This window comes from Phalacrocorax aristotelis, chromosome 23 (genome assembly GCF_949628215.1).
Source record: "Phalacrocorax aristotelis chromosome 23, bGulAri2.1, whole genome shotgun sequence".
Classification (NCBI taxonomy): domain Eukaryota; kingdom Metazoa; phylum Chordata; class Aves; order Suliformes; family Phalacrocoracidae; genus Phalacrocorax; species Phalacrocorax aristotelis.
Window position 1 is genome coordinate 7,710,054 of NC_134298.1, and position 21,898 is coordinate 7,731,951.

The following is a 21,898-nucleotide window of genomic DNA, read 5'->3' on the forward strand; positions in this document are numbered from 1 at the left end:
GGGTGGGGGTCACGGCGGGGCGGTGGCAGCCCCCGGCGGGGCCGTGGCCGGTCCCGGGGCTTCGCGCTAAACCGCGGCTGCCGCCGGGGGGACGCCCCGAGGGGGCGGCGGGGCCGGCGGGGGGCGGCTCCCGGGGCCGCGGCCGGCGGGAGGCGGCCGGGGGCGGCCGTGGCGGCGCGGCCCTGCCCAGCGCCGGCTCCGCTCCGCGCCTGGTTGGTGCCGTCGGGGCCGGGGGCGCGGCCAGGCCGGGGCCGTCCCGGTAAAGCGGCGGCGCGGGCGGCGCAGCCCCGCACCATGGAGGGGCACCTGGCGCGCTGCAAGATCGTGGTGGTGGGGGACACGCAGTGCGGCAAGACGGCGCTGCTGCACGTCTTCGCCAAGGACTGCTACCCCGAGGTGCGGCGGGCGGGCGGGCGGGCGCGCCTGGGCTCGGCGCGGCCGGGCTCGGCTCGGCGCGGCCGGGCTCGGCTCGGCTCGGCGCGGCCGGGCTCGGCTCACCTCTGCTCTCCCCTCCGTCCCCCCCAGAGCTACGTCCCCACCGTCTTCGAGAACTACACGGCCAGCTTCGAGATCGACAAGCAGCGCACCGAGCTCAACATGTGGGACACCTCAGGTGGGCTGGGGGCTGCGCGGGGGGCGGCGGGGCCGGGCTCGTCCCTCCGGCCGGGGTCCCCCCGTGCCCGTCCCCGGAGCCCCTGGCCGGGCTGGGGCGCGCCCCGGCAGCCCCGCCGCCGCTCCGGGGCGGTCTGCGGGTCTCGCCGCCCGGGCGTTCCGCTCTCTGTTCCCGCAGCCTGCGCCGTGCAGCCTCCCAGGTGCGGCTCTGCGCCGCCTTGGGGTGCCGCGTTCGCGCTGGCGCGGCGCCGCCCACGCCCCGGTAGGGACCCAGCCGAGCGAGGACAAAACCAGCCCGGGGGTGCGAGGTGAGGCCGGGGAGGGACGGGCAAGAGGCAAGGCGCAGCTTGAGGAGGGAGGCCTCACCTCGGAGAGGAATGCGCTGTCCTTTCATCACTCCGCGACAGAGCGTCTGGGGTTCTTTGGGGTTTTTTTTTTTGTTTGGTTTGGTTTGGTTTTGCCTCTTTGTGTCCTCAGTTGCGATTCTGCATGAAGCCGTAGGCACAGCTGCCCCAGCCCACCGAGACCCTTCCCAAACTTCGTGCTGTCTTTCTGTGGAGGCGTGAGTTGCAAGTGAAGTGCTTGATGCAGAGCTAATATAAATATTGGCATCCAGCAAAGTTCATATGCACCTTTTGATTTACCTCTGGCAATCTCCTTGGACTGTTGTGTACACGTGATGCAGCTTAATGCTGTGCTCTGTTGGTGTGCGTACGCCACAGGCTTGCTGATGCTCTTTCCCCATAATTTCTGGAGTCCTTATGACAAATGAAGTCCTCCTGGTGTCCAAGAGTAATAGTAAATTAAAATGTGACCTAGGACTTTCTTTGCGCTTGTGCACTCAAATTCCTTGCAGTGATTTTACATCCATCAAATTACAGCTGTAGGATCAGCACAGCTCTACCTAGAGTAGTGACTTTACAGAGTCTTGGACTAGCTCTAACGTGTAAAATGTGTTGTGTTTGTTGAGTCAGCTCTGGAGCTTCCTGACCCAGGAGACCTTGCTTTTGCTGCTTTTTATTCCCTGAGACAAAAAAGGGTCTTTTACTTTGCCCACAGAATGTGTGATGGGATGTGAGCCACAAGGATGCTGGCTCTTAGGGCAGCTCTTGGTGCTGGAGCCGTGGATGAAGCAGTGGCTCTCAGCGTTTGAGTGGGAGCAGTGCTTGAAGCACAGAATGGTGGCTACGTTGCGGAAGTCATTGCATGGTGGATGGTGCTGGGCTGATGTGCCTGCGTGAAGTCCCTCCAATGTGGTAACAGCGAAGCCATCCTGGTCAACCCGGGGGCCTTCCGTGCACAGGGTTCCCCGGAGCTGCTCCGACAGGGTGAGTCTGGATCAGGGTGCGCTGGGAGCGAGGGGTGGTGACCCCATGCGCGACTGGGGCGTGCTTGTGCATACGCCCATAGCTTCATCACCCCGTGGCACCGGTGGGTTTCCAAACTGTGGGCTTCCGCAGCCTGCAAAAAGGGACTGGGTGGGGTATCTTTGTTAGGTACGGAATGGCTTTGCTCCGAGTGTCTGTATTTGACATGAAAAACTTCGCCTTTTAGGGTGCGGAAGCACGTTTGATACGTTGCCTGCTTTTTAGAAATTCTCCAGAATGTTTGGCTTTGATCTTACAAATGTTAAAAGAAAAGGACATGATAAAAAGTCTTTAAAGCTGTGTATGTGCATCTGATACCTGCATCTGATGCTGGCATGCGTTAATTTTCACCCTTTCCAATGAAAGATATGTTTGTCTAATGTTTATCTCTATAGCCAAGAGGAGATGGATGTTGATTCTTTCTCCCTTCTTCTTATGAAATATAAGACCTTTTAACAGCTTTGCTGAAGGTAGAGTTTGCTAGATAGTTTTCCAGATAAATTCCCTTCTGTTGCAGCTTTGATTTGAAATACACAGGAACTAGTTCTTCAATGAACAGTCCTGCAAAGCAATACACAGCAATTTTCCCTAGTAATCAAACTGGTATTTTTAGCTGTAGACTGCAAGGTGCTGTTGAACTTCCACTGCCCTTTGGAGACACTTGTAAACGGGAGCTTTGGTAAAACAAGTTTTGCACAATAGCGAATTGAACCAGCTGAGCTGAAGGGATTGAGTGGCTACTTGCCCTCCTCATGCAGAATGGCAGGCACTGGGGTGCACTTTCCCTTGTCTCTGTGCTACCTCCTGTCTCTTTCAAGCAGCTTTGCATGCAGGGGCTTATTGTTCATGATAAATTCCATCCCCGCAACAGCGGGAAGGGGGTGCTGGGAAACTGCTCCCCTCCTCCTGTCAAGATTGCCCATTATATTTTAAACACTCGCCATCCTCTTAGATAAGCAATCGGAACTGAAGGTCTCCTCCAGAAATCAGAAGAGAGAACTGGACAGAGGAGCTGACTACTGAGTTTTTTTGTTTATTTGGTCGTTTGTTTCTTTTAAAATTCCCCACCCTGCCCCCTAGTTAGTGGTGGGACACTCTGGAAGCTGCGCAGGATGAGCTGAGCATCATCTGGCAATGGGTGTTGGGGCAAGAGCAGTCTGCCTGGAAAACTCCCTTTATTGTGACCGAGCGGGGCCACAGCCTACCTGGCCGCTCAGAATTCCCGTGGATAATCTCTGTACAAACCAGGATGTTGTCTGCTCCCTGGGGTTTGTAGTACTGGCTGATATAAATGTGTTGGAAAATGCAGCCTTTCAGGCTGAATCTGCCCCTCCTGCTAAGTGGCAAACACAGACTGTGACATTAGCAGCAGGCAGTAAATCTAGTTAGCGAAATATTGCCATAGGGTGGGCAGAAGTGATGGAGAAGTGAATGGCTCCCAAATTGTATTGGGACCTCTGATTTCCTTTTAGTGTCTTTTAACCCTTTGTCCATTGTTTAATTCCTGAGGCCGGAGGGTGACTCTAGAGAGTTTCCGGCACTGAGAATCCTTCACAAGGATGCAATCTGTGCCGCTCAGGCAGGGCAAATGCGAGGACTCTGCACCGCCTGAGCTGCCTTAGATCTAGGAACCTACCAGGGAGACGAGTGAACCAAGTGTGAGCTTGACCCCCATTCCGTCATCCGCAGGTGCTGGTTGCATTTCATGTTTGTTTCTGTTTAAGTTAGTCCCACCTTGGGGCATACTGTGAGAGTGAAATTGCTTCAGGTGGCATTTTACAGCACAGCAGGGATGTCCCATCCCTCTCGTCCCCCTGAAAGCCTGTGCTACATGCCGTTTTCTAAAGCCTCCATTAAAAAGCAGTTTGACATTTTTGTGTGTGAGGGAAGGGGTGCAGAGCCTGCTGCCATACGGGGTGGACAGGGTTCCGGCTCCGGGGAGCTGCCATGCCCTGGCACCTCTGCTCATGAGCCTTACGGAGGATGTGGTGCTTTGCTGCTCTTCGTGCTCCCGTTCTGGCAAATTCTTTCTTTGCTGCCTGTTGGCTGAACGTGCTCAGCACAGAAACAGCTCCTCTGCACGGCGCTCGTATCTTGTGGCGGGGGGAAACTCCAGTTCGACGGGATGCCTGATGGCTTGGGAGTGCTGTTCCCACAGGGCTGGGTGCCTCCCAGACCCGCAGTGCTGGTCCCCCAGACCCGTCAGGAGGAGCTTTCTTCCTTGTGGCCAGGTGGAGGAAGGGCGGATGGTTTTGTGATCACTAGCAATCCTTTGCAAAGAGTAGGCGAGTTTCATTTCCATGCTTCAGAGGTGTGAAAGGGAGCGCAATTACCATTAGGCGTGCACCGGGCAGGTAGGTTTTCCTCAGCAGTGCAATAGCTGTGTTCCCTGTGGGATCAGGGAGTGTCTGTGTGTCCACCCCACTCTGGGATGTCTCGCGCCTTGAGCGGAGCCGCTGCGGTGTTCAGCAGGTCTCTGTTGGTGGGAGCATCCAGCGCCGGCTGACCTCCTTCCCGGGGAGTGGCTCTCGGCGCGTCCCTGCGGTGACTCGGGCATTGCCGGCAGACTGCTGCCCCGGACTCCGGACTGGCCCAGTGCCCCCACTCATCCCGGCTGCTGTACCGGCGGCCCCGCAGAGCCCCTTCCCTGGCGCTGGGTACCAGCAGGATGAGGGGGCTCTGTCAATGCTGCTGCCCGATGCCTCGGCAAGGCCAGGGTGCTACAGCATCAGAGCTGGCAGGTCTGAGGCTTTGCCCTGCACCTATGTGGGCTTCTTGTTTTGTTTTCAATAATAATGGAGATGAAGCTACTTGGTGCGTGGCAGCCTGGGGTCAGTTCTTTGTTTTTGGTTCACACCCCTTTATGCAGGGAGGCTCTGCCTGCTTTCTGTGTCTGTGGCCTCAAAGTGCAGGCAGGCAGAGCGGTGATGTGACCTGAGGCCATTTATCTGCTTGGTGCATCTTTTACTGATGCAGATCCTGGTGCAGAGTAGAACTGCCCATTTCTGGTGGGGGCATCTGTGCCCGTGGCTCGGGGGGAGGCCCAGGCCTGGCGTTGTGCCTTGCACATGATCACTGATGTCTTGGAAGGCTGCCGGAGAGGACATTTCTGTCCCTTGTGGACCAGCAGGATCCACTGTTGCTGAGAGCCGCAGCTTCCACCACAACCTGCAACGTTGTGAAGGTCAGCGCCCGCAGGTGCGGCAGTGCCCTCCTCTGTGCTGCAGCTCACACCAGCAGAGCTGCATGGCTGCCGGTCCTTCGCCGGGGCTTCTGTCTCTTAAGCAGATGTGCTTTCAAGACAAGAATAACACTGTGAGTTGCAAATCCCCCTCCGCCTCCCTCTTTGCCTGTACTCAGCAAACAGTCTGCCTTGGTATGGCCTGTGTGGGAACCTACAGGCTGCAATAACAGATCCTTCTTTAGGGGAACTACCGAGGAATGTTGATGAGATTAGAGAACTGAAAGGGGCCTGAGTTTAGCGATGGCATCTCCATGGATGCTGAGGCTGTCTGTGCCTGGATTCCTAGCGTGTGGCTCTAGGATTGCCATGGCTGCCTCTTCCGAAGTGCAAGAGCAAGTTCTGTCTTGGGAAGAGTTCAATGCCACTTGCACTCTGAGGCAGAGAAAAAATGCAGAGATGCCCTTTCCATGCCAAAATAGCTCCTCCCATGCTCCCTGTTGAGGCTGGGAGCTTGAAACCAGCATACTTGTGTTCTGCCTCAGCACAAATACGTAGTTAAGCCTAAAAATATGTGCAGCTGGGTCACATTCTCAGGCAGGTCAGTAACCAGTCAGACAGATGTTTAAAGAGTTGCAGCAGAAACAGCAGCAGAAATGCTTACACTGGAGTGGGTGGAGGATGGAAGTGAGAAGACATGACACGACATGACATGACGGTCCCCGGGAGGATTGTCTCGCTGGGTGTGGGGGTGCTGCGATGCTGTGTGGCTCAGGGATGGAGGTTGCTTCTGTACCTCCCTGCAGCGAGGGCCGCGTGCCCTATGGCAGCATCTGTCCCTTCTCCCCTATGGATCCGGGAGGCTCGGCCTCTGCAGGGCTGGGGGGTCTCCCAGGAGTTGTGGCGGGTGCTCTGTAGGAACAGTGCCATTAGCGACAACCAGCTGACCCTGCTGGCTGCTGCAGCCTCGTAGACGAGGGAGGGCTTTCTGTGGCATGGATTTGCTCCCAGCTCTGATGCAGACCCCTGTCCCAGCATGGAGGTGATCTGCTCTCTCCCGTGGGCAAGGGCAGCACCACTCTGCTCCCCACGCTTCTTCTGTCAGCCTGGCTGCTCTGTGGCACCTCCCAATGCTGCTTTAACACTGATTTAACGTGTTTAGGGCAAGCAGGAGCTCACATAAACAGACCTCCAGAAACTCCCCGGAGCAGGGCAGACACGCCCCATCCTCTGCCTGTGATGGCTTGCCTCTCTAATAGCCCTCACCCAGGGCGGTGCCAAGGGTGCCCCACTCACCCCACCAAACAGTGCGAGTGTGCTTTGGGACGGCTGACGGGGGGCAGCAGGAGACTTTGCAGGAGGGAGAGCTCTGAAGGAGCTGGTTGGCGTGCGCCCTGGGACCCGTGCGTGCGGTGAGGATGTGGATGCAGCTTTCCTTTTGCCTCAGATTCCGAAGATAAAACCTCCACTTGATTAAACTTCACAATTGCACAGGCCCAGCCTTCCCTGTGGGGAGAAAACTTCCCTGGTAGCTGAGAAATCATGGAGGGATCTGCTGCTTATGCACAGCAAACCTGAAATGTGCAACATTGCATAAAGATAATTGCATTCGTTCAGTCCTTGGACGCGTTCCCCAAAGCGCTGGCCGTGCTGTGGGAATTTGTTGCCGCTCCTAGTCCTTGTTGTACCCCATAGAAGGGACGACAGGTTGTGGCAATGCCCATTGCCCTTGTGACATGGCAAGAGTGCCGGGAAGGGACTTCTGGCTCCCATTTGTCTCCCTTGTCAGCTGCCACAGGCGTGATTTCCAGCTGCTTGTGAGAAGCCTGGATGAGCTACTCGGGCTGCCTTTGCAGCCTCAGCCCTCCCACCCCACTCATCGATGCTCTCCCAGAGATGCCAGCGTGGACTTCCACAAAGAGCTTCCAGAGCTGCCTCCCAGCTGCCAGAGTGAGGGTTGCATCTGAGCAAGCTTCTCTGAACCTCTGTGAGCTGCGTGTGTGAGACAGGCCACAGGATCTGGATGAGGCAGAAGCACCCTGTGCCTGCCTGAGCTGGGGCTTCCTCTGCCGGTAATTCCAGCAGAACAGCCTCCTCCTGAGTGACAGGTTTCCGGTGATAAGATCTGGAGAGGGGCCCAGGAATGCTACCTCAGCCTGTGCAAATACCATTCCCTTCATCCTGATCATGACTGTCCTGAAGGTATGCCAGCTGGGCTGTTTAGTTGTTTACTCATTTTTGTATGTGCATCATAAGAATTAGGAGCAGAGGTTAATTGTCCAAGGTGATAAGCTGTTGTTTCAGTCATGCACTCTCTAGATGATTGCTTGTTCCATGTCATGGAACGTTTACTCCTTTCCTACACTTCAGGGGTTTGCAGTGATGTTGCACAAGCAAGAGAAGCGTCATGGTCCAGCCATGAGAGAAGCTTGTAAAAGTCCTGGGGCCGATGGCTGTGCCCTGTTCAGCGTCCCTCAGAGGGTGGTTGCAGTAGTGGCCAGCAGCTCCCTCTGCTGCTTTCTCCCTCCCTCCAGCTTTGGTGGGATGCTCGTCTCTCCTTGTTTTGCCCACCTTCTCTCTGGCAGGCAGGGCTTTGTGTCATTTCAAGGCAACTCTCTGGCCCTGATCTTGCTGCCCGTCAGGGCCCCATCGTGAGGCTCTGTCATACCCTAACTTCTGAGGAACAAATTGTGACCTTCACTTGGGTAAAACCTTTCCGAGGCCTTGCCTGAAGGGCGGCGGGATCTCCTTTCGTGGCAAAGCCTGCCGCCCGAGGGTTTTCTGTGAGGAGACGCAGGGGATGCGCTGGTAAAAGCTTTGCCGCTTGGGCTGTGGTGGAGCTGGGCTCTCAGAGAGCCAGCTTTGCCTGGCTGTGTTGTTGCTGTGGGCAGAGCCAGGAACCTCGAGCAGCGCCGGGCACCTCGGTGCTGGCAGGGGTAGCGGTTCGTGCTTGTCATCCTGGCGTTTCGCGTGCGGACAGCCAGCTCTTCGCTGCGGGGTGGTACCTGGCACAGTGGCGGCTCAGTTTGGCTCTGTTTTGCCAGGTCTGCTTTGCTCTTAGTACCACTCACTTTAATCTCTAATGTCACTAATTGCCGCTTCTTTTGTGGTTGTGACCCCGGAGCTGTCGGGTCTGGGCTTCGGACTGCGGTGCTGCCAGAGCCCGTCATTACCAGTGTCTCTGAGTCTGTCACCAGTGCTTTAATTCCTGTCTCTGCCACTTGTCACTTTTCTGGGCTGGACTCTAATGAGCACTATATTAGTGTCAGAAACATATTTTGTGTATCAGTGGGTTCTGCATTATCCTCCCCCTCCAGACAATAACCAGCCAGGCAGGATCAGGGATCCTTAACCTGCCTCTGAGCTCTGGCTGAGCGGGGTCCTGCAGGGTGCTCAGGAATATTGCTGCAGTTTATCAATCTTGAAACAAAAAAAATCCACCAATTTTCTTTCAGGAGAGAGGGTCTGATTTCACACTGGGAGGATGAAGTCCGTCTCTGAACTTGTGATGGCTCAGATCTTTGTCTCCCTGATGTGCCGCGACTGCAGTCTGGGAGGCTGCAGTGGCTAATTTTCTGGTCTTCATAAAGACCATCAGCGCTAATGAGACAGGGAACGAGGAGGGCATTTGCATATTCTGGCGTGTTGTGTGCCAGGCACGATGAGCTATAGGTCAACATTGGCTTCTGCCTTTATAAAGGTAACTAAAATGTTAAAGGTAGGGACCTGTGTCTGCAGAGTTTAGCACACTTGTGGTTCCTCCTAAGTGAGAGGTCGTCTCTGAGAAGCACTTTGTTTTGGAGGTGTCTGTTCCTGGGCTCTGGGAGGCCCAGCTCCCCAGCTCCAGTGAGGTGCCTTGCAGATGTCTTGGGGGATCGTGCAAGCAGGACGCACCTGCAGAAACCCCAAGCTGACCGCAGCGGGAGCCGCGTCGTGGGCCACGCAGGAGGCTGTGGGCACTGCGGCTGCCCGTGAACACGAGTGACGTCTCAGCACAGGCAGCTTCATCCTCACGGATGGGGATCTGAGCCTGTTGTGCACTCGGCTGGGGAGCTCCGCGACCTGCCTGTTCCCAGAGGTGCTGGCTGGGCTCTTGCATGGTTGAGCTAAGTTGAGTAAAAAAGACCACAGAAGAAAAATTTCTTTTGTTGTCTCTTCCCAGTAGGATAAAGGGACTGGGCATGACCTTCGGGGTTGTTCAACTGCTGCTCTCCAGTCTTCCCTGAAGCTGAATTCCTCTTCGCTGCCGTAAACTCTGCCATTGTTTCTCTGAGCTGATTTCCCCTCTTCTAGCAGTGGGAAATATTTTAGGGTGACTCCGTGCCCTCTTGTTGCATCTGCAGAGGAAATGGCAGCTCTGGAGTGTCGTGGATGTCTCAGAAAACCAGCCGAGATTTTTGTGGGCTCACCATGGGGACTGGCCTCGCCTCTCTGTGCCAGGGTGTCTGGGACAGCTGCCACTTCTGGCCTTTCATTCACGGCCAGGTTTTCAATCCAGCATTTTCATGCTTTCCCCTTGATGGGCCCTGGGAGGAGACAATAGCCGGGCTGTAACAGGGGATGTGTGCCTTTCTCATGCAAATGGTGCCTGCGCTGGGAGAGCCGGTTCAGAGCCTTACCCCTGAGCTCAGCCTTTGCGGTGGAGCTGGGTGAGGGGCAGGGGCGGGGGGCACCCAGCTGGCATGGCCAGAAGTTGCCTGGGTTGTTGCGGTCCCCTTCCCCAGTGGCAGCTTTTTGCCCAGCTGTGGTCTGATCCAGGAGCAGCTGGGTGGGTTGTTCTCTGCCCAGCACATCTGTGAATTGTAGAGAGATTTCGTTTTCAGTCTTAAAGGTGTGATATAAATAAAATATACTATTATTATTAACACCTTCATCATCATCTGCCCTGGCAGAGGAACAACTAATCATGAAAGCCATTACATTCACTGGCACCTCATGTAATATTAACCAGGTCTGGAGCGCTCATGTGGGGAAAGCATGCGGTGACTGGAGGTGAGCATCCTGCTCCCACACCAGACCTCTGCTGCAGCTGCCTGGGCAGGTGAGAAGGGGGCTTAGAGCCGTGCCTCTGCGCGCAGGGCCTTTGCTTCTAGTAAGCAGTCGCTCAGATACATTTCTTTGCAACAAAAGGCCACTTGGAGCTGTGATTTCAGCTCCAGAAAGCCCTGCTTAACCTCAGGACACGCTGAGCATGTGTCCTGGTACACAGCAGCTCCGAAGGGTTCAAGCCCTTGTCTTGGGAAGCTCTGGAGGGCCCTGTGGCTGGTGAAGCTCAGTGAAGGGTGATTTGGACCCCTGGCAGCGGAGGGGATAAGCCTCCTCGTGCCTGATGCTGGGTGAGATGTGGCACACGCTTCTTGCCATGTACGGGGGGAGGATACTGAGACAGCTGCACCTTGGTTCTGCTTTGACAGCTTTGTCCTCTGGAGGAAGGCTTGGCTGAACTGGTGGTGGGATTTGTCTAGCAAAGAAAACATCCATCTGTACCCTCTAAAGGCTGCTGCTCGTCTGGCACCTCTGTGTGGGGAGGTAACCCGAAGCTCTTTGGGTTGTCGACGCAGCACTCCAGAAAGCTGGGATGAATTTCTGCTTCATTCTGTGAAGGATGTTCTTGGATGTCGCTGCAGAAAGCAGCATGCGCTGCAGCGCTGTTGGCTCTACGGCGAGGGTTTACAGTGAGCCCTCCGAGACGAGTGCGATGCTGAAAAATTTAGGTCTTGGCAGTGCTCGTCTCTGTTTCCAGCCAGAGCTGGCTGGGGTTGTGGGAGCCCCTTGCAGAGCAGCTCATGGCTCTGCATGCATATTTGCTTTGCTGGTGTGTAATGTGCTATTGTTGGATGGAGGGTGCCCATGTGAGGAGGCTCATTATCTCTCAGAACAGCTAATAAGGAGCAAATGAAGATTAATGCTATGTTGGTATAGATGAAACAGCACGTTTCAGTCCCCTGCTCGAGAGCAGCGTCTCTGAGTCACGGTGCCAGGCATTTTGAGGGGTTGCCAGCTGATAAGAAAGAGGAGCTACTCATGGCTGTATCTGCCCCTGAATTTCAGACAACTGTGTGGATTTTATTTTTAAGCTGTTTTTTAGCTTGCTCCAATTTTCTCTCTTTAATCATGAACAGATGCACATAGGTCCTGTTTCTTGCAAACCTGGGTGCCAAGTGGGAGAATGACTCATGCAGTAAAGGAAGGCTGGATCTGCAGACACACAAGCCTGGGGTGTGAGTGCGTTTGGAAGTGCCAGACTGTGGGTCTCTGGGGTGTCTTGCTGGAATATCTGAAAGGTGTCGAGTGCTCAGAATCAATAAAACTGAAGACCTGGAGTTGAGGGAACTGAGGCTTTTGTGTTTTGGGGTTTTGTTTTAATTGTCATACTGAATGAAAAAATAATAGATGCAAAAACTAGAAGAATAATCCCCCGGACAGAACTTCCTGATTCAGCAGAGACATCTCCAAAGAAAGGCGGAGATTACCTAAGCCTGGAGCCCAGCAGCTCTCCTGCCCTGTGGGGCAGCGCTGACCATCAGCCTCCATCAGTCTCCTGGGGTGAGGCAGAGGCTTCTGCAGCCGGGTCCGCGAGCGCTGGCTGGTACCCACTGCCAGAGCAGCCGGTGAGTTGAACCACTGGTGGAGGTGCTGGCGTGGCAGCTTCCTATTGTGGTGCCTGCTGGCACTGCTACCACGTGCCTCTGCCAGTGGCAGGGGTTGCTCCTGCGCTTTGGAGTTGGAGCAGAAAGATAACGAATATGAAGGCAATTTTGATCTCGTTAAGAAAATGAGGCTCTTGACCTCATGCATCCCTTCCCTCACGTCCTCCCGTGAGCACAGGGGTCTTTCCTCCCGTAGCCCCAGGTGGTGGTTCCTGGCGCTGGGGTGGGGATGGTGGTGGTTCCCCGGGATAACCGAGGGGCTGTGCTCCGGCGTGCAGGCGCGCTGCGAGGAGCTGCCTGGCTGCTGGGGGGAGCAGCAGGTTGCTATGATACAGTTTGCTCTGGCGATTCTGTGCTGAATGGAGCCAAAACCACCTCTACAAAAGGAGCATTCCTGGGCTGGGAGGGGGCAAATTTATCTGCAGTGTTTATGTAAAGCTGAGGACCTGCGTGGAGAGGATGTGCGTGGGAATGCTTTCCTCCAGAGTGTGGTGAGGGCCCCTGTCTGGAGGCAGCATGGGGGAGAGGGCATGGCTCGGATAAAGGACCCAGCAAATCCAGGCATGCAGATCAGTGTTGGGTCTCACATCCCATCGGGTAAACCCACACCAGGCACAAGACTTAAAACTGAGTCCAAAGGGGAGCTCGGCGCTACTGAGCTTGGTGCCGCCTTTGAGAGCGGCCCTGTCCTCAGCGGGAACCGGGTCACCTTGCTGTGCTGCAGGAGCATGGGAGGGAGTGGTTCACTGGTGCAGCTCTGCCAGTCATGAACTGAAGCAGCTTGAGCGTGCAGCGAGGTCAGAAATCTTCACGCCTGGTTTGCAGGTTAGCCCTGGCTCACTGTGCCTCCTGGTACCCCAGCCTGCATCCTCCGTACGCATAGCTGCCCAAAATACCGCAGGGACTAGCTCCTTTCCATGCAGCGAACATGACTTTCCCTCTAGGAAGGGGGCTGGGCTCTGCAGAGATCAGGGTCTGTTTCTTCTGTGCTGGATGCCAACTGCATCCCTTCCCGGTGACTTTGTAGGGACAGAGACCTGGGCTGCGGCTTCTCCCGCGGACGGGAGCAGGGGGTGCGGGCGCCTCTGCTCCGGCATGCTGGCAGCAGCACGGCTGCCTTAGAGCCGGAGATACCTGTAGCTGATTTTGCTGTGAATCCCAACGCGCATCGAATCCCAGGGTGCCTGCCCCAGGCTCCACGTGAGCGGAGGGGGCTGCGTGGGCAGAGCTGGGGCTGTGCTGGTCGGAGCATGCCCTGAGCTCTGCGCTGTGGGGGTTCCAGCGGGGCTGTGGCTGGTACCTTGCTGCGAGCTGGTGCCAAGGGGAGGGTGGGTGACCAGTCTCTGGACCTGGGCAGGGTCTGGGAAATCAAGACATGTCAGCCCTCAGCCTGCCCAGTGTGAGCTCTGAGCAGAGGCACGGTCACGGCTCTCCTGGCTGAGTCTTGCAGAGGGATCTGGGGTGTTTGCAAAGCACCTGTGCTGTGCTGGAGGGGCTGTAGCCCTCTCCGTGCTGTATGTCCCTTGTGAGCCCCTGTGCAGACAAGAGGCAGGGCTGGAGCCCCTGCGGAGAATCAACCTATTCTCCTCTCATGCTTGTCCCAGGCAGAGCCCCATCCTCCCGGAAACATAAACCACCGTCATCCATAATTCATCAGGTGCTGAACTTCATCAAGGAGCCACCTGACACCTGGGCTGGGTGCCCCACCCTCCTCCCAGGGTGGGAAAGTGCTGGGTCTGGGCGTCCCAAGGGGCCACGGCAGGAAGCGCGTCCGGTTTCCTCGGCCTCGGGGTGGGTGATCCTTCTCTCCGAGGAGGCGGATTCAACAAGGACTCTGGTGTCTCTGCTTCCCCTTTTCATAAATAAACATCTGCTTCTCATCCCTCCAGGAAGTTTAAGCCATTGTAAAGCCAAAGATAAAACCAAAACTGTTCTTAAGCAGCGATGAGCTGATTGCTCCATTACTCTCTACTGAGGCATCTACAATCGCAGACAGAATGCACTTCAAATAAAAACGTTGTGGGACAATGACTTTAATGCCAGAAATTTCACTGAAGGTCTGTGTGCATGTGCGCGTGTGCGTGTGTGCAGCAGAAGCTGTGCAGGATTCAGGCTGGGCTCTCTGCCTGCTCACTGAGAAATGCTGCAGAATACAGAATCATCCCCTCCAATTTATAGCTTGTTCACCAAAGCCTGTCACATCTTTTATGTACCAAAAAGAATCTGTCTGACGTCTTCCAGCACAAACCCAGAGCAAAAGGCGATTCTTTTTTTACCTGTCTTAAATTCTCACAAGCTATGTGAGCAAGCTCTCCTGTATAAAGATAGCAAGAGAGGATAAAAAAATAGCAGCAGCAGTCCCTGTGTTCTCTCAGCCACACCTTTCCACCGTTAGTGGTACAGCAACTGCATGACAAGCAATAGGGTACCTACGCAAGTGGCAGGGAGAGGCATGTGCTGCTTTACAGTACCCCAGCCCTTCCAAGCTCCCTTTCTGCAGCGAACCGACGTGCCCTGGCAGCGCAGCTCCACCACCTCTTACTTGCCAGATGCTTACTAGGAAAGGGGAGGGGTGCAGAACTTGCCTTTATTTCCACTCTGCAAAGGGGTAAATGTAAGAGCACAAGGACAAAAACCTCTGACTTCTACGCCTAAACAAAGGGACCAAATCTTCGGCAAACCAAACTCTGCTGAACCTAATGGTGCCTTTTCACCGGTCAACAGCTTGGGTCATCTCCAGCAGAGCAGTTTGCATCATGTGGCAAAATCTCCAGTTCTTACTGGAACTAAAGATCTCTTTTTCCCTGGCAGAGAGGGCTGAGGGTCCTAGCCTGCCCGTTCAGGTAGCAAGCACTCAGTGGGCTGAGACTTTCTGCTCACCACTCTCCTCCCGCTCCTCTCTGCAGGCTCAGCTTATTATGATAACGTCCGTCCCTTGGCCTACCCAGACTCGGATGCTGTGCTCATCTGCTTTGACATCAGCCGCCCGGAGACCCTGGACAGTGTGCTGAAGAAGGTGAGTGCCCGGCTGGCGAGATGGCTCCTCTGCAGCAGCGCATGGATCCGCCCTGGGGTCCTTGCTCCCTGAGACTTTCATCAGGGCTAAAAGCTCTGTCCCTGTGGCCAAGCCTTGGCTGGAGTTTGTGTACTCTGATGAGGATGGTCGGCTGCTGCCAGTCCCTACATGGTCTGTGCAGAAAGCAAGATATTTCCATTTGAAAGCAGCCTAGTGAATGGTGTAGCTCTTGGTAGTGTGCAGCATGTGTGGGGGAGTCTGTGTGTATGCAGACGTACAAACGTGGGGACAGAGAGGAATGTAGGGCTTTTGTTCTGTTTTTCATTAAGACCTTGGGAAGCTTGTGCATCTCTCGTTAGCATAACCACCAGTGAGTGTGCCATGAATTGCTTGCAGCAGTTGAGAAGTGGCCCCCAGAGCCTGTTTCCATGCAAGTAGAGAGCTCAGTTTTTTGGCTGTCCCCTCAGTTCAGCATCTGCACAGTGAGAAAGACAGCAATCCGTTCCCTATAGCTTGACAACAAGAATAATGAGCTGTGACACTGAATTTCAAGCCCATAAGTGAATAAAATGAGATGGCACAATGCCACTGGGCTGGGTAGCGCGCAGGGCCCTGAACACTGTCTGCCCTGGCAGAGCCAGCTGGCCATGCCCTGCATTAGCAGCTGAAAGTTTTCTACCTGCAGGTTAGCGCCTTTCAGCAAAGCAGATATTTCCAACTGGCAGGGCTGGCAGGTCCCGGCGAGCCCCACGGGGCTGGTGATCTGCCGTGGAGCACCGCTGGCTCCCAGCTGGTCCCTGCCTGCCACGCGTTGGGGGAGTAGGTGGCACCCAGGGAGGGGTTCCCATGCAAGGCTTTCCTCCGAGATGGCGTGAAGTCCAGCAACTCAGGGTGCTGCTCAGGGTGGAGGATAAATGGCCTCCTGGCCACCTGCCTGCCCTGGTCCTGGCTGCACCCCGCCTCCTTCCATGCAATTAAGGGAGCTGTGGTATCAGCGAGCTCTCGCTGCTGTGCCGCAAAGCTGCAGAGAGCTCGCTGGTGGCTCCGTCCTGTCCCAGAGGCGAGTCTTGGCTGGCATCTTGTTTGTGAAGCTCTTTGAGACACTGAGGCATGTCAAGCTCTACAGAACAGTGACTCCTGTGGCTGTTCTCCCCAGCGAGCCCCAGGCTGCCGGCGCTGGGCTGGCCGCTGTCTTAACAAGTCACTTTGTACTGACTGCCCTCCTGGCCTCCTCACACTTTGCCAAATGTTGTGCTGAAGCAAGTGCCTCTTACTCAGCTGCTGGGAGGGCTGAGAAGGGGGTCTGTGTCTCAGAAGTGTCCTGGTGAGGGTACGGAGACCCTTCAGATAACTTGGTCAATGGCTCAGTGTTTCCTTCCAAAGCAGGCTGGGGGTACCAAGCGGAGGCATGTTCAGTGTGGACGGAAAGAATTCGCTGCTCAGCTTGGGAGTTAGCAGAATAATAATGCAAGCAAATCACACCTTAATGAGATGGAAACCCATCAATAATTAGCTGGGCTTGGGATTTATTTATGTCTCTCTGCACACCCTTCATGTGAGCCTGCACTGCTTGGTGCAAGGTGTTCCCTGTGCAGCCTCACAGATGCTCTGAGTACTGTTAGGCAATGCCTTGTCTTTTTGATATGGTGACTTAAAATAAACCCTAAATCACAGGGGATTTCTTGAAGTGCCTCTGAGTAGATGCCTTGTTTCCATTGGTGCAGGCTTGCAGCCTATGGAGGTGAGGAAAATTCCTAAGACACCATGAGGTCGAAATGGGTTTTAGCTCTTGATATCAGGCAAATAAGGAAAATAACACTCCCTATTCAAGCCTCAGGCAAAAATGCTAATTCAGCAGAGGAAATCTTTATTATTGCTGCCCTTCTGATGCCTGGGCTGCCTGTACAGCATGTACACCTGAAGGGAAGAAGCCATCTGAGAGAATGCAAACAAGCAGCTTTTCATTTCATACAGAGCAGGTTTTTGTGGGGTGGTGCCTTCATTCTGACAAGTCTTGATAAAGCAGCAAATCTTAGGGTCCCTAAGGTGACAGTCATGTGCGAAGAGGGTCGCACCTCTCTCCATAGGCTGGCGAGCTCTGTGTCACTACAGACAGCCGTGACCTCTGCCCACTAAGGACAGACCCTTATAGCTCAATTCCTTCGAGGACTTTCATCCTTCAGGTAAATTGAGGTGCTTGAATTCCAGCTCCAGAACTGCACTGTCCTCCTCTAGCAGGTGTGTGAGCCCTTGACGCTGTGCGGCTGTGACACCAGAAATCTCCCAGAAGCTATGCAGCCCAGCATGCTGCCCCGGTGCCGGGGATGTGTGTCAGTCCTGCTGGACAAACGTCCCTGGCAGCAGGGAAGGGAGGTTCATGGTGAAGGTACTACAGCCCATCTCCTGGTGGAAAATAAGACTTTTCCATATTTTACAGTTGCTTTGGTCTGATATTGGTTGAATGAAACTTGGGTCATTCTTGGCACTTCCCTTCCCCACCAGGTTATGGACCCTGGGTTGTGGGCTTGGTTTTCTTTCTCCTCCTAATTGCCTAGGATATATGCTTAACCATCAGTTAGCATAGCAGTAAATGGCTAATTCCAAGTGATATCTTTAGTGGGGGTGGGGGGTTTAATCTCTATTTATCACCTGCCTCCTACTTCAGAAGCACCAGATAAGTAACCAGGGTGTTGACACGCTAACGGGGCTGTACAAGTCTCCCCTGGGGGAGGTCACAGGTGATGGTTTTATTTACTGCTGCGGACACTTAGCTGCACATTGGGCATTCATTTTTGGAGCTCTGAAAGACACCCTTAGTGCGAAGGACGTGGACATTTGCCCTGGTCTTCTCCTTCCATTGCTTCAATTCTTTATCTCCCTGGCTGTAGCTATGCTTTGAATGTCTTCATAACTTTAACATGTGGCTCCCGATAATAAACAAATAATGAGCGTGCTGTGCAAAGAGCTCCCCTCTGACTGTGGTTCAAAAGGTCCAGCGAGGTTGACCTTTGGAGTCCCAGATCTGTGCACCAGACTGTGTGGTCGTTATTTTTCCACAGTCATACCCAGGAGCGGTCTCCCGTGTCCTAGCACAGGGGACCGCAGCTGAGATTTAACAAGTTTGCAGGGCATATCTGGAACAAGCGAACATAAAGTTATCCAAGAGGCACTCTGACCATTCCCGTCCTTGCCTGTGGCAGTCATTAGAGTGCCCTGATGAGCTAATCAGTCTCTGAACAGCTGTGACCCCCGTTTGGAAAAGCCATACGCACCAGAGCGCACGGTCTTGGCCTCCGAAGTCTGCTTTCCAAACGCGATCCCATTAGAGCCCCATGTTATATTCAGAACACTGAAAGCTGGCTGCCCCTGTGTTTCCCAACTTCAGCACAGCCTCCCGGCCTGCATCCTCACTGAGAGCCCCCACTGACCATGGTGACCACCACTGCCCGTGCCCCTTCTCGTCTTCCTGAAATCTGGGCGTGCGGGCTGCGGTGGGGCCAAAACCAGCTCAGTGCCGGCACCAGGCAGGGCAGGTCCGAGGCAGGAGACCTCAAAGTGGCATTGCAGTGGCTACCAGTAACAGTCCTGGTACCCTGACTGGTCCAGGTCCAGACCCTGCGTAGAGACGAGCCAGGCGAGGGAGGGTGGCTCAGCGCGTGCTGGCGGTCGGCGGTGCCGGGACCCCAGGCTGCCGCAGTCGTCGTGCCCCTGTGGGAGAGGGAAGCGCTGTTTGCTGGTGGGAGCAGGAGAAGCTAAGGACCAGACTCGTGGGCTCTGCCGTGGCGGTGGGGCATGGAGGCATTTGGCTGGATGATACTGTCCGATAGGAACCAATGGCACGACTCTCCTGGCCTGTCCGTCCCTCCAGGGCTGGGGGATCTTGGATGGGGCTCTTGGCCCGGTTGGAAAGGGGCTGGGAGCAACTGGCTGAGACCCTGTTGATTGCCTTTGTTGTTCCAACCTTGACCCTTTTGCAGGCTACCTGCTGCCAGAAGTAACTTGATGTGGAGGTGCCACTGGGCCTCTTGAATTGTCTCGTGTGGCAGCAGCCCCTGAGCACCTTCTCTCTCTTGTCTCCTCTGCAGTGGCAAGGGGAGACTCAGGAGTTCTGCCCCAATGCGAAGATTGTGCTGGTTGGCTGCAAGCTGGACATGCGGACAGACTTAAACACGCTCCGGGAGCTTTCCAAGCAGCGCCTCATCCCTGTGACGCACGAGCAGGTGTGTTTCGGCAGCCGTCCCCATAGGGCTCAGGGAGGTGAGGCAGGGACTTTCCTGAAGGACCTACTAGTACAAGGAAGCTCAGCAGCAAGTGACCCACTGTGCCCAGGTCTTGGTCTGAAGCTGCTTTGATCTTGGCTCATGGACTCTGAGCTGCTCATGTTTACAGCACTCTTTTCCCCAGCTCTGGCAGACCTTGACTTATTCCTGATGCTCTGCTGAACAGCTCCTGGTTAGTAGCCGGAAAGTCTTTCCTCAAAGGTGGTGGAGATGCCTGATTTGACAAGTTGGACTGGCTAAAGGGAAGTGTTGTGCTTCTGCATCTCCTAGTTCAGTGCAGCTCTTTCTGCTCCGAGTGACTCTCCTGCTTGGGTTCTGTGTTGGGGCAACGCTGCTGGGGGGGGTCAAGCCACAGCTGGGGGGGGTCTGAGGGTCTGCTGCCACGCTGCTGCAGCCGCCAGCGGACCCAGCAGTGTCTCCAGGCTGGCCCACAGACCTGGTCTCTGTGGTGCACTGCAGGAGCGGCGGTGCTCTGGGCAGCTCTGTGCCTGGCTCCATGTTGTGCAGAGCAGGTCCCAGATGACTGTCCTGCGAGAGGGGTTGTCCATGCCCGCAGCTGCAGGGGTGGCACTGCGTTAGTGGGGAAGTGCAAGAGATCCAGGGTCCAGCGCCCCGTAGCACTGTCTGCTTGGGAGGCCTTGCGTCTGGCAATCTCACAGGTGCTCGCCCTTTAGTCACGGAGGCGATGAGTGAACGTTGTGCCACAGTGCTCTGATAGGGCTGCCAGCGCAGACGGGGCTGACGGTGGTGTGAAAGGATGCTCCTTGCAGAGCGCTGCTCTTTTAACCGTCTTCCCTCTTCCTCCCACTCTCTCTGGATCGCAGGGCAGTGCGCTGGCACGGCAGATTGGGGCAGTGGCCTATGCAGAGTGCTCCTCCAAGGTCTCGGAGAACAGCGTACGGGATGTGTTTCATGTGACCACACTTGCCTCGGTCAACAGGGTGCACAAGAACTTGAAGCGCAGCAACTCCAAACGGGGACTGAAGCGGGCATCACAGATGCCTGGCAGGACGGACTTACTGAATGACACAGAGATCAGGAAAGACCGAGCCAAGAGCTGCTCCATCATGTGAAAAACAGGCTGTAAATAATGTGTGTGTGTTGTCCATTTTGTACAGTAACTGGCTGAGACAAGGGCATGGCGCTGGCTGCAGGAGCCAGCCCGCCTTTCCGAAGCCTTTCTCTCAGTCTCTAGGGCTGAGCAAAGGTCCCAGCTGCAAACCGGGGTGCACGAGTTGCCCCCCACTGTGGAGACTTCTGGGTTGGCTGCTGCTGTGCGGATTGCTTGGGGTGAAGGAACCACTTAGCAGAGGAGTATTCAGGTGCTGGATGGTCTGTGACGGGGTGAAACAAAGTGAACGGGAGTAATGCTGTGCGTGTGCCACCCTCCTCTACCCACGGCCCGGCCTCTGTGCCCGTGTGCCGCTCTACAGCACACACAGCGTGGGGTGGTGGGCCGTGTGGGACCTGGGCTGGAGGGTGGGAGGTGGGTGGAATTGCTAGCAGCAGAGTGCAATCAGGAGAAGGTATTCTTCCAATTTTCCTTTAGAAGAGAAGTGATGTTTGAGGTGGTGCTGCCTTCAGCTAGGCTGGACAGCAAGCCGCCATGGAAGGTGCAGGTCTGGGCCAGAGCTGGGAGGGGAGGCACCCTGGGAAGGAACCTTAACCTGACGAGACACCGCGGTAGTCCACCTCCCGTGAAGAAAATAGATAGGTGGCTCTTTACATGGTATTTTAGAGAGTTGAACTCCATTTGAAATCCAGCTGAGTGGATCTGGCTCCAAGGGAGAGGTCTATCCCAGCAGATGCATCCTGAGAGTTGTGGTTCCCTTCAGCAAGCAAATGCCACTCGGGAGCTTGTGTCCCAGCTGCTGACAGCCTGGTCACTCACCAGACTGCTCCCCGCCACGGGCAGCTGCGCTTCCGAGGTGCACGGCTTCTGAAAAAGCAGACTGCAATAACTAGCCATATCCTGCTCTCCACCCATTTCCAGCTGCAGATTGTGTTGCATGGTGCTGTGTTTGTCTGGTACAGATAACCAAAAAGATTATGTACGTATCTGCACCCTGCCTCCACTGTGGCAGCAGGAGGGAAGGTGCTTCCTGCCCCTCTTGCCCTGCTGTACAGCCTCCTCCCAACACCTCTCATTGCTTCTGCTGCTGCCCTCTCTAAATGCCTTTGACTACAGTGTTAGCCTTGACTTAACGTCACATAGACACTTTAAGGAAAAAAGAATCTGCTCCATTGCCAGATCCAGCTGTGTCAGTGGGCTACAGAAAACAAATAAACATCGTTGGAAAATGCATAGTGCTTGACTCTGTTCGTTTTTATTAGTCAAACCAGGCATCCTCTCAAAATGTCTGACTGCCTAACGTCTATGTGTGTCCTAATGTATTTTAGCTCTTGAAATACACTCACACGTACACTTGAGTGAAAAACGCAGAGGACTTAGCTGCATGTATTCATTCTGGAGCTGAAACACCTGCTTTGAATAACCTCTTACTCCACCCTGAATCCTTAAACTCTGTGAAGCATTTGAAGGTTGTCTGTGCCCAATCCACCAGTCTGAGCTCACACAAGCTGCCCCCGTCCTCGCTGTGTCAACAGCTGCAAATGAAGATAGTTTCTGAGTTAATATTTTGTGTCTACTCTCCCACCCAGGTCTTAGACTTCAGCTGCATCGTGAAGGCTATTTGGGGAATTAGGGCAGCTGAGTTACCAGCACAAGAAAAGCTCAAGCAATGACTGAATGCTGTTGTGCTGGGTGCAGGCTGCAAGAGCATGAAAATGCC

The 21,898-nt window shown here is 54.9% G+C and overlaps 1 protein-coding gene across 1 annotated transcript; it reads left to right on the forward strand.

Moving 5' to 3' along the window:
* The first annotated feature begins 215 nt into the window (after positions 1–215).
* On the forward strand, positions 216–21,419 carry RND2 (Rho family GTPase 2). The gene is made up of 5 exons (XM_075116697.1): positions 216–396; positions 526–613; positions 14,717–14,826; positions 18,912–19,046; positions 19,931–21,419. Exons 1-5 carry the CDS (start codon positions 295–297, stop codon positions 20,177–20,179), a joined length of 684 nt encoding a protein of 227 aa, XP_074972798.1. The 5' UTR covers positions 216–294; the 3' UTR covers positions 20,180–21,419.
* The last annotated feature ends 479 nt before the right edge of the window (positions 21,420–21,898 follow it).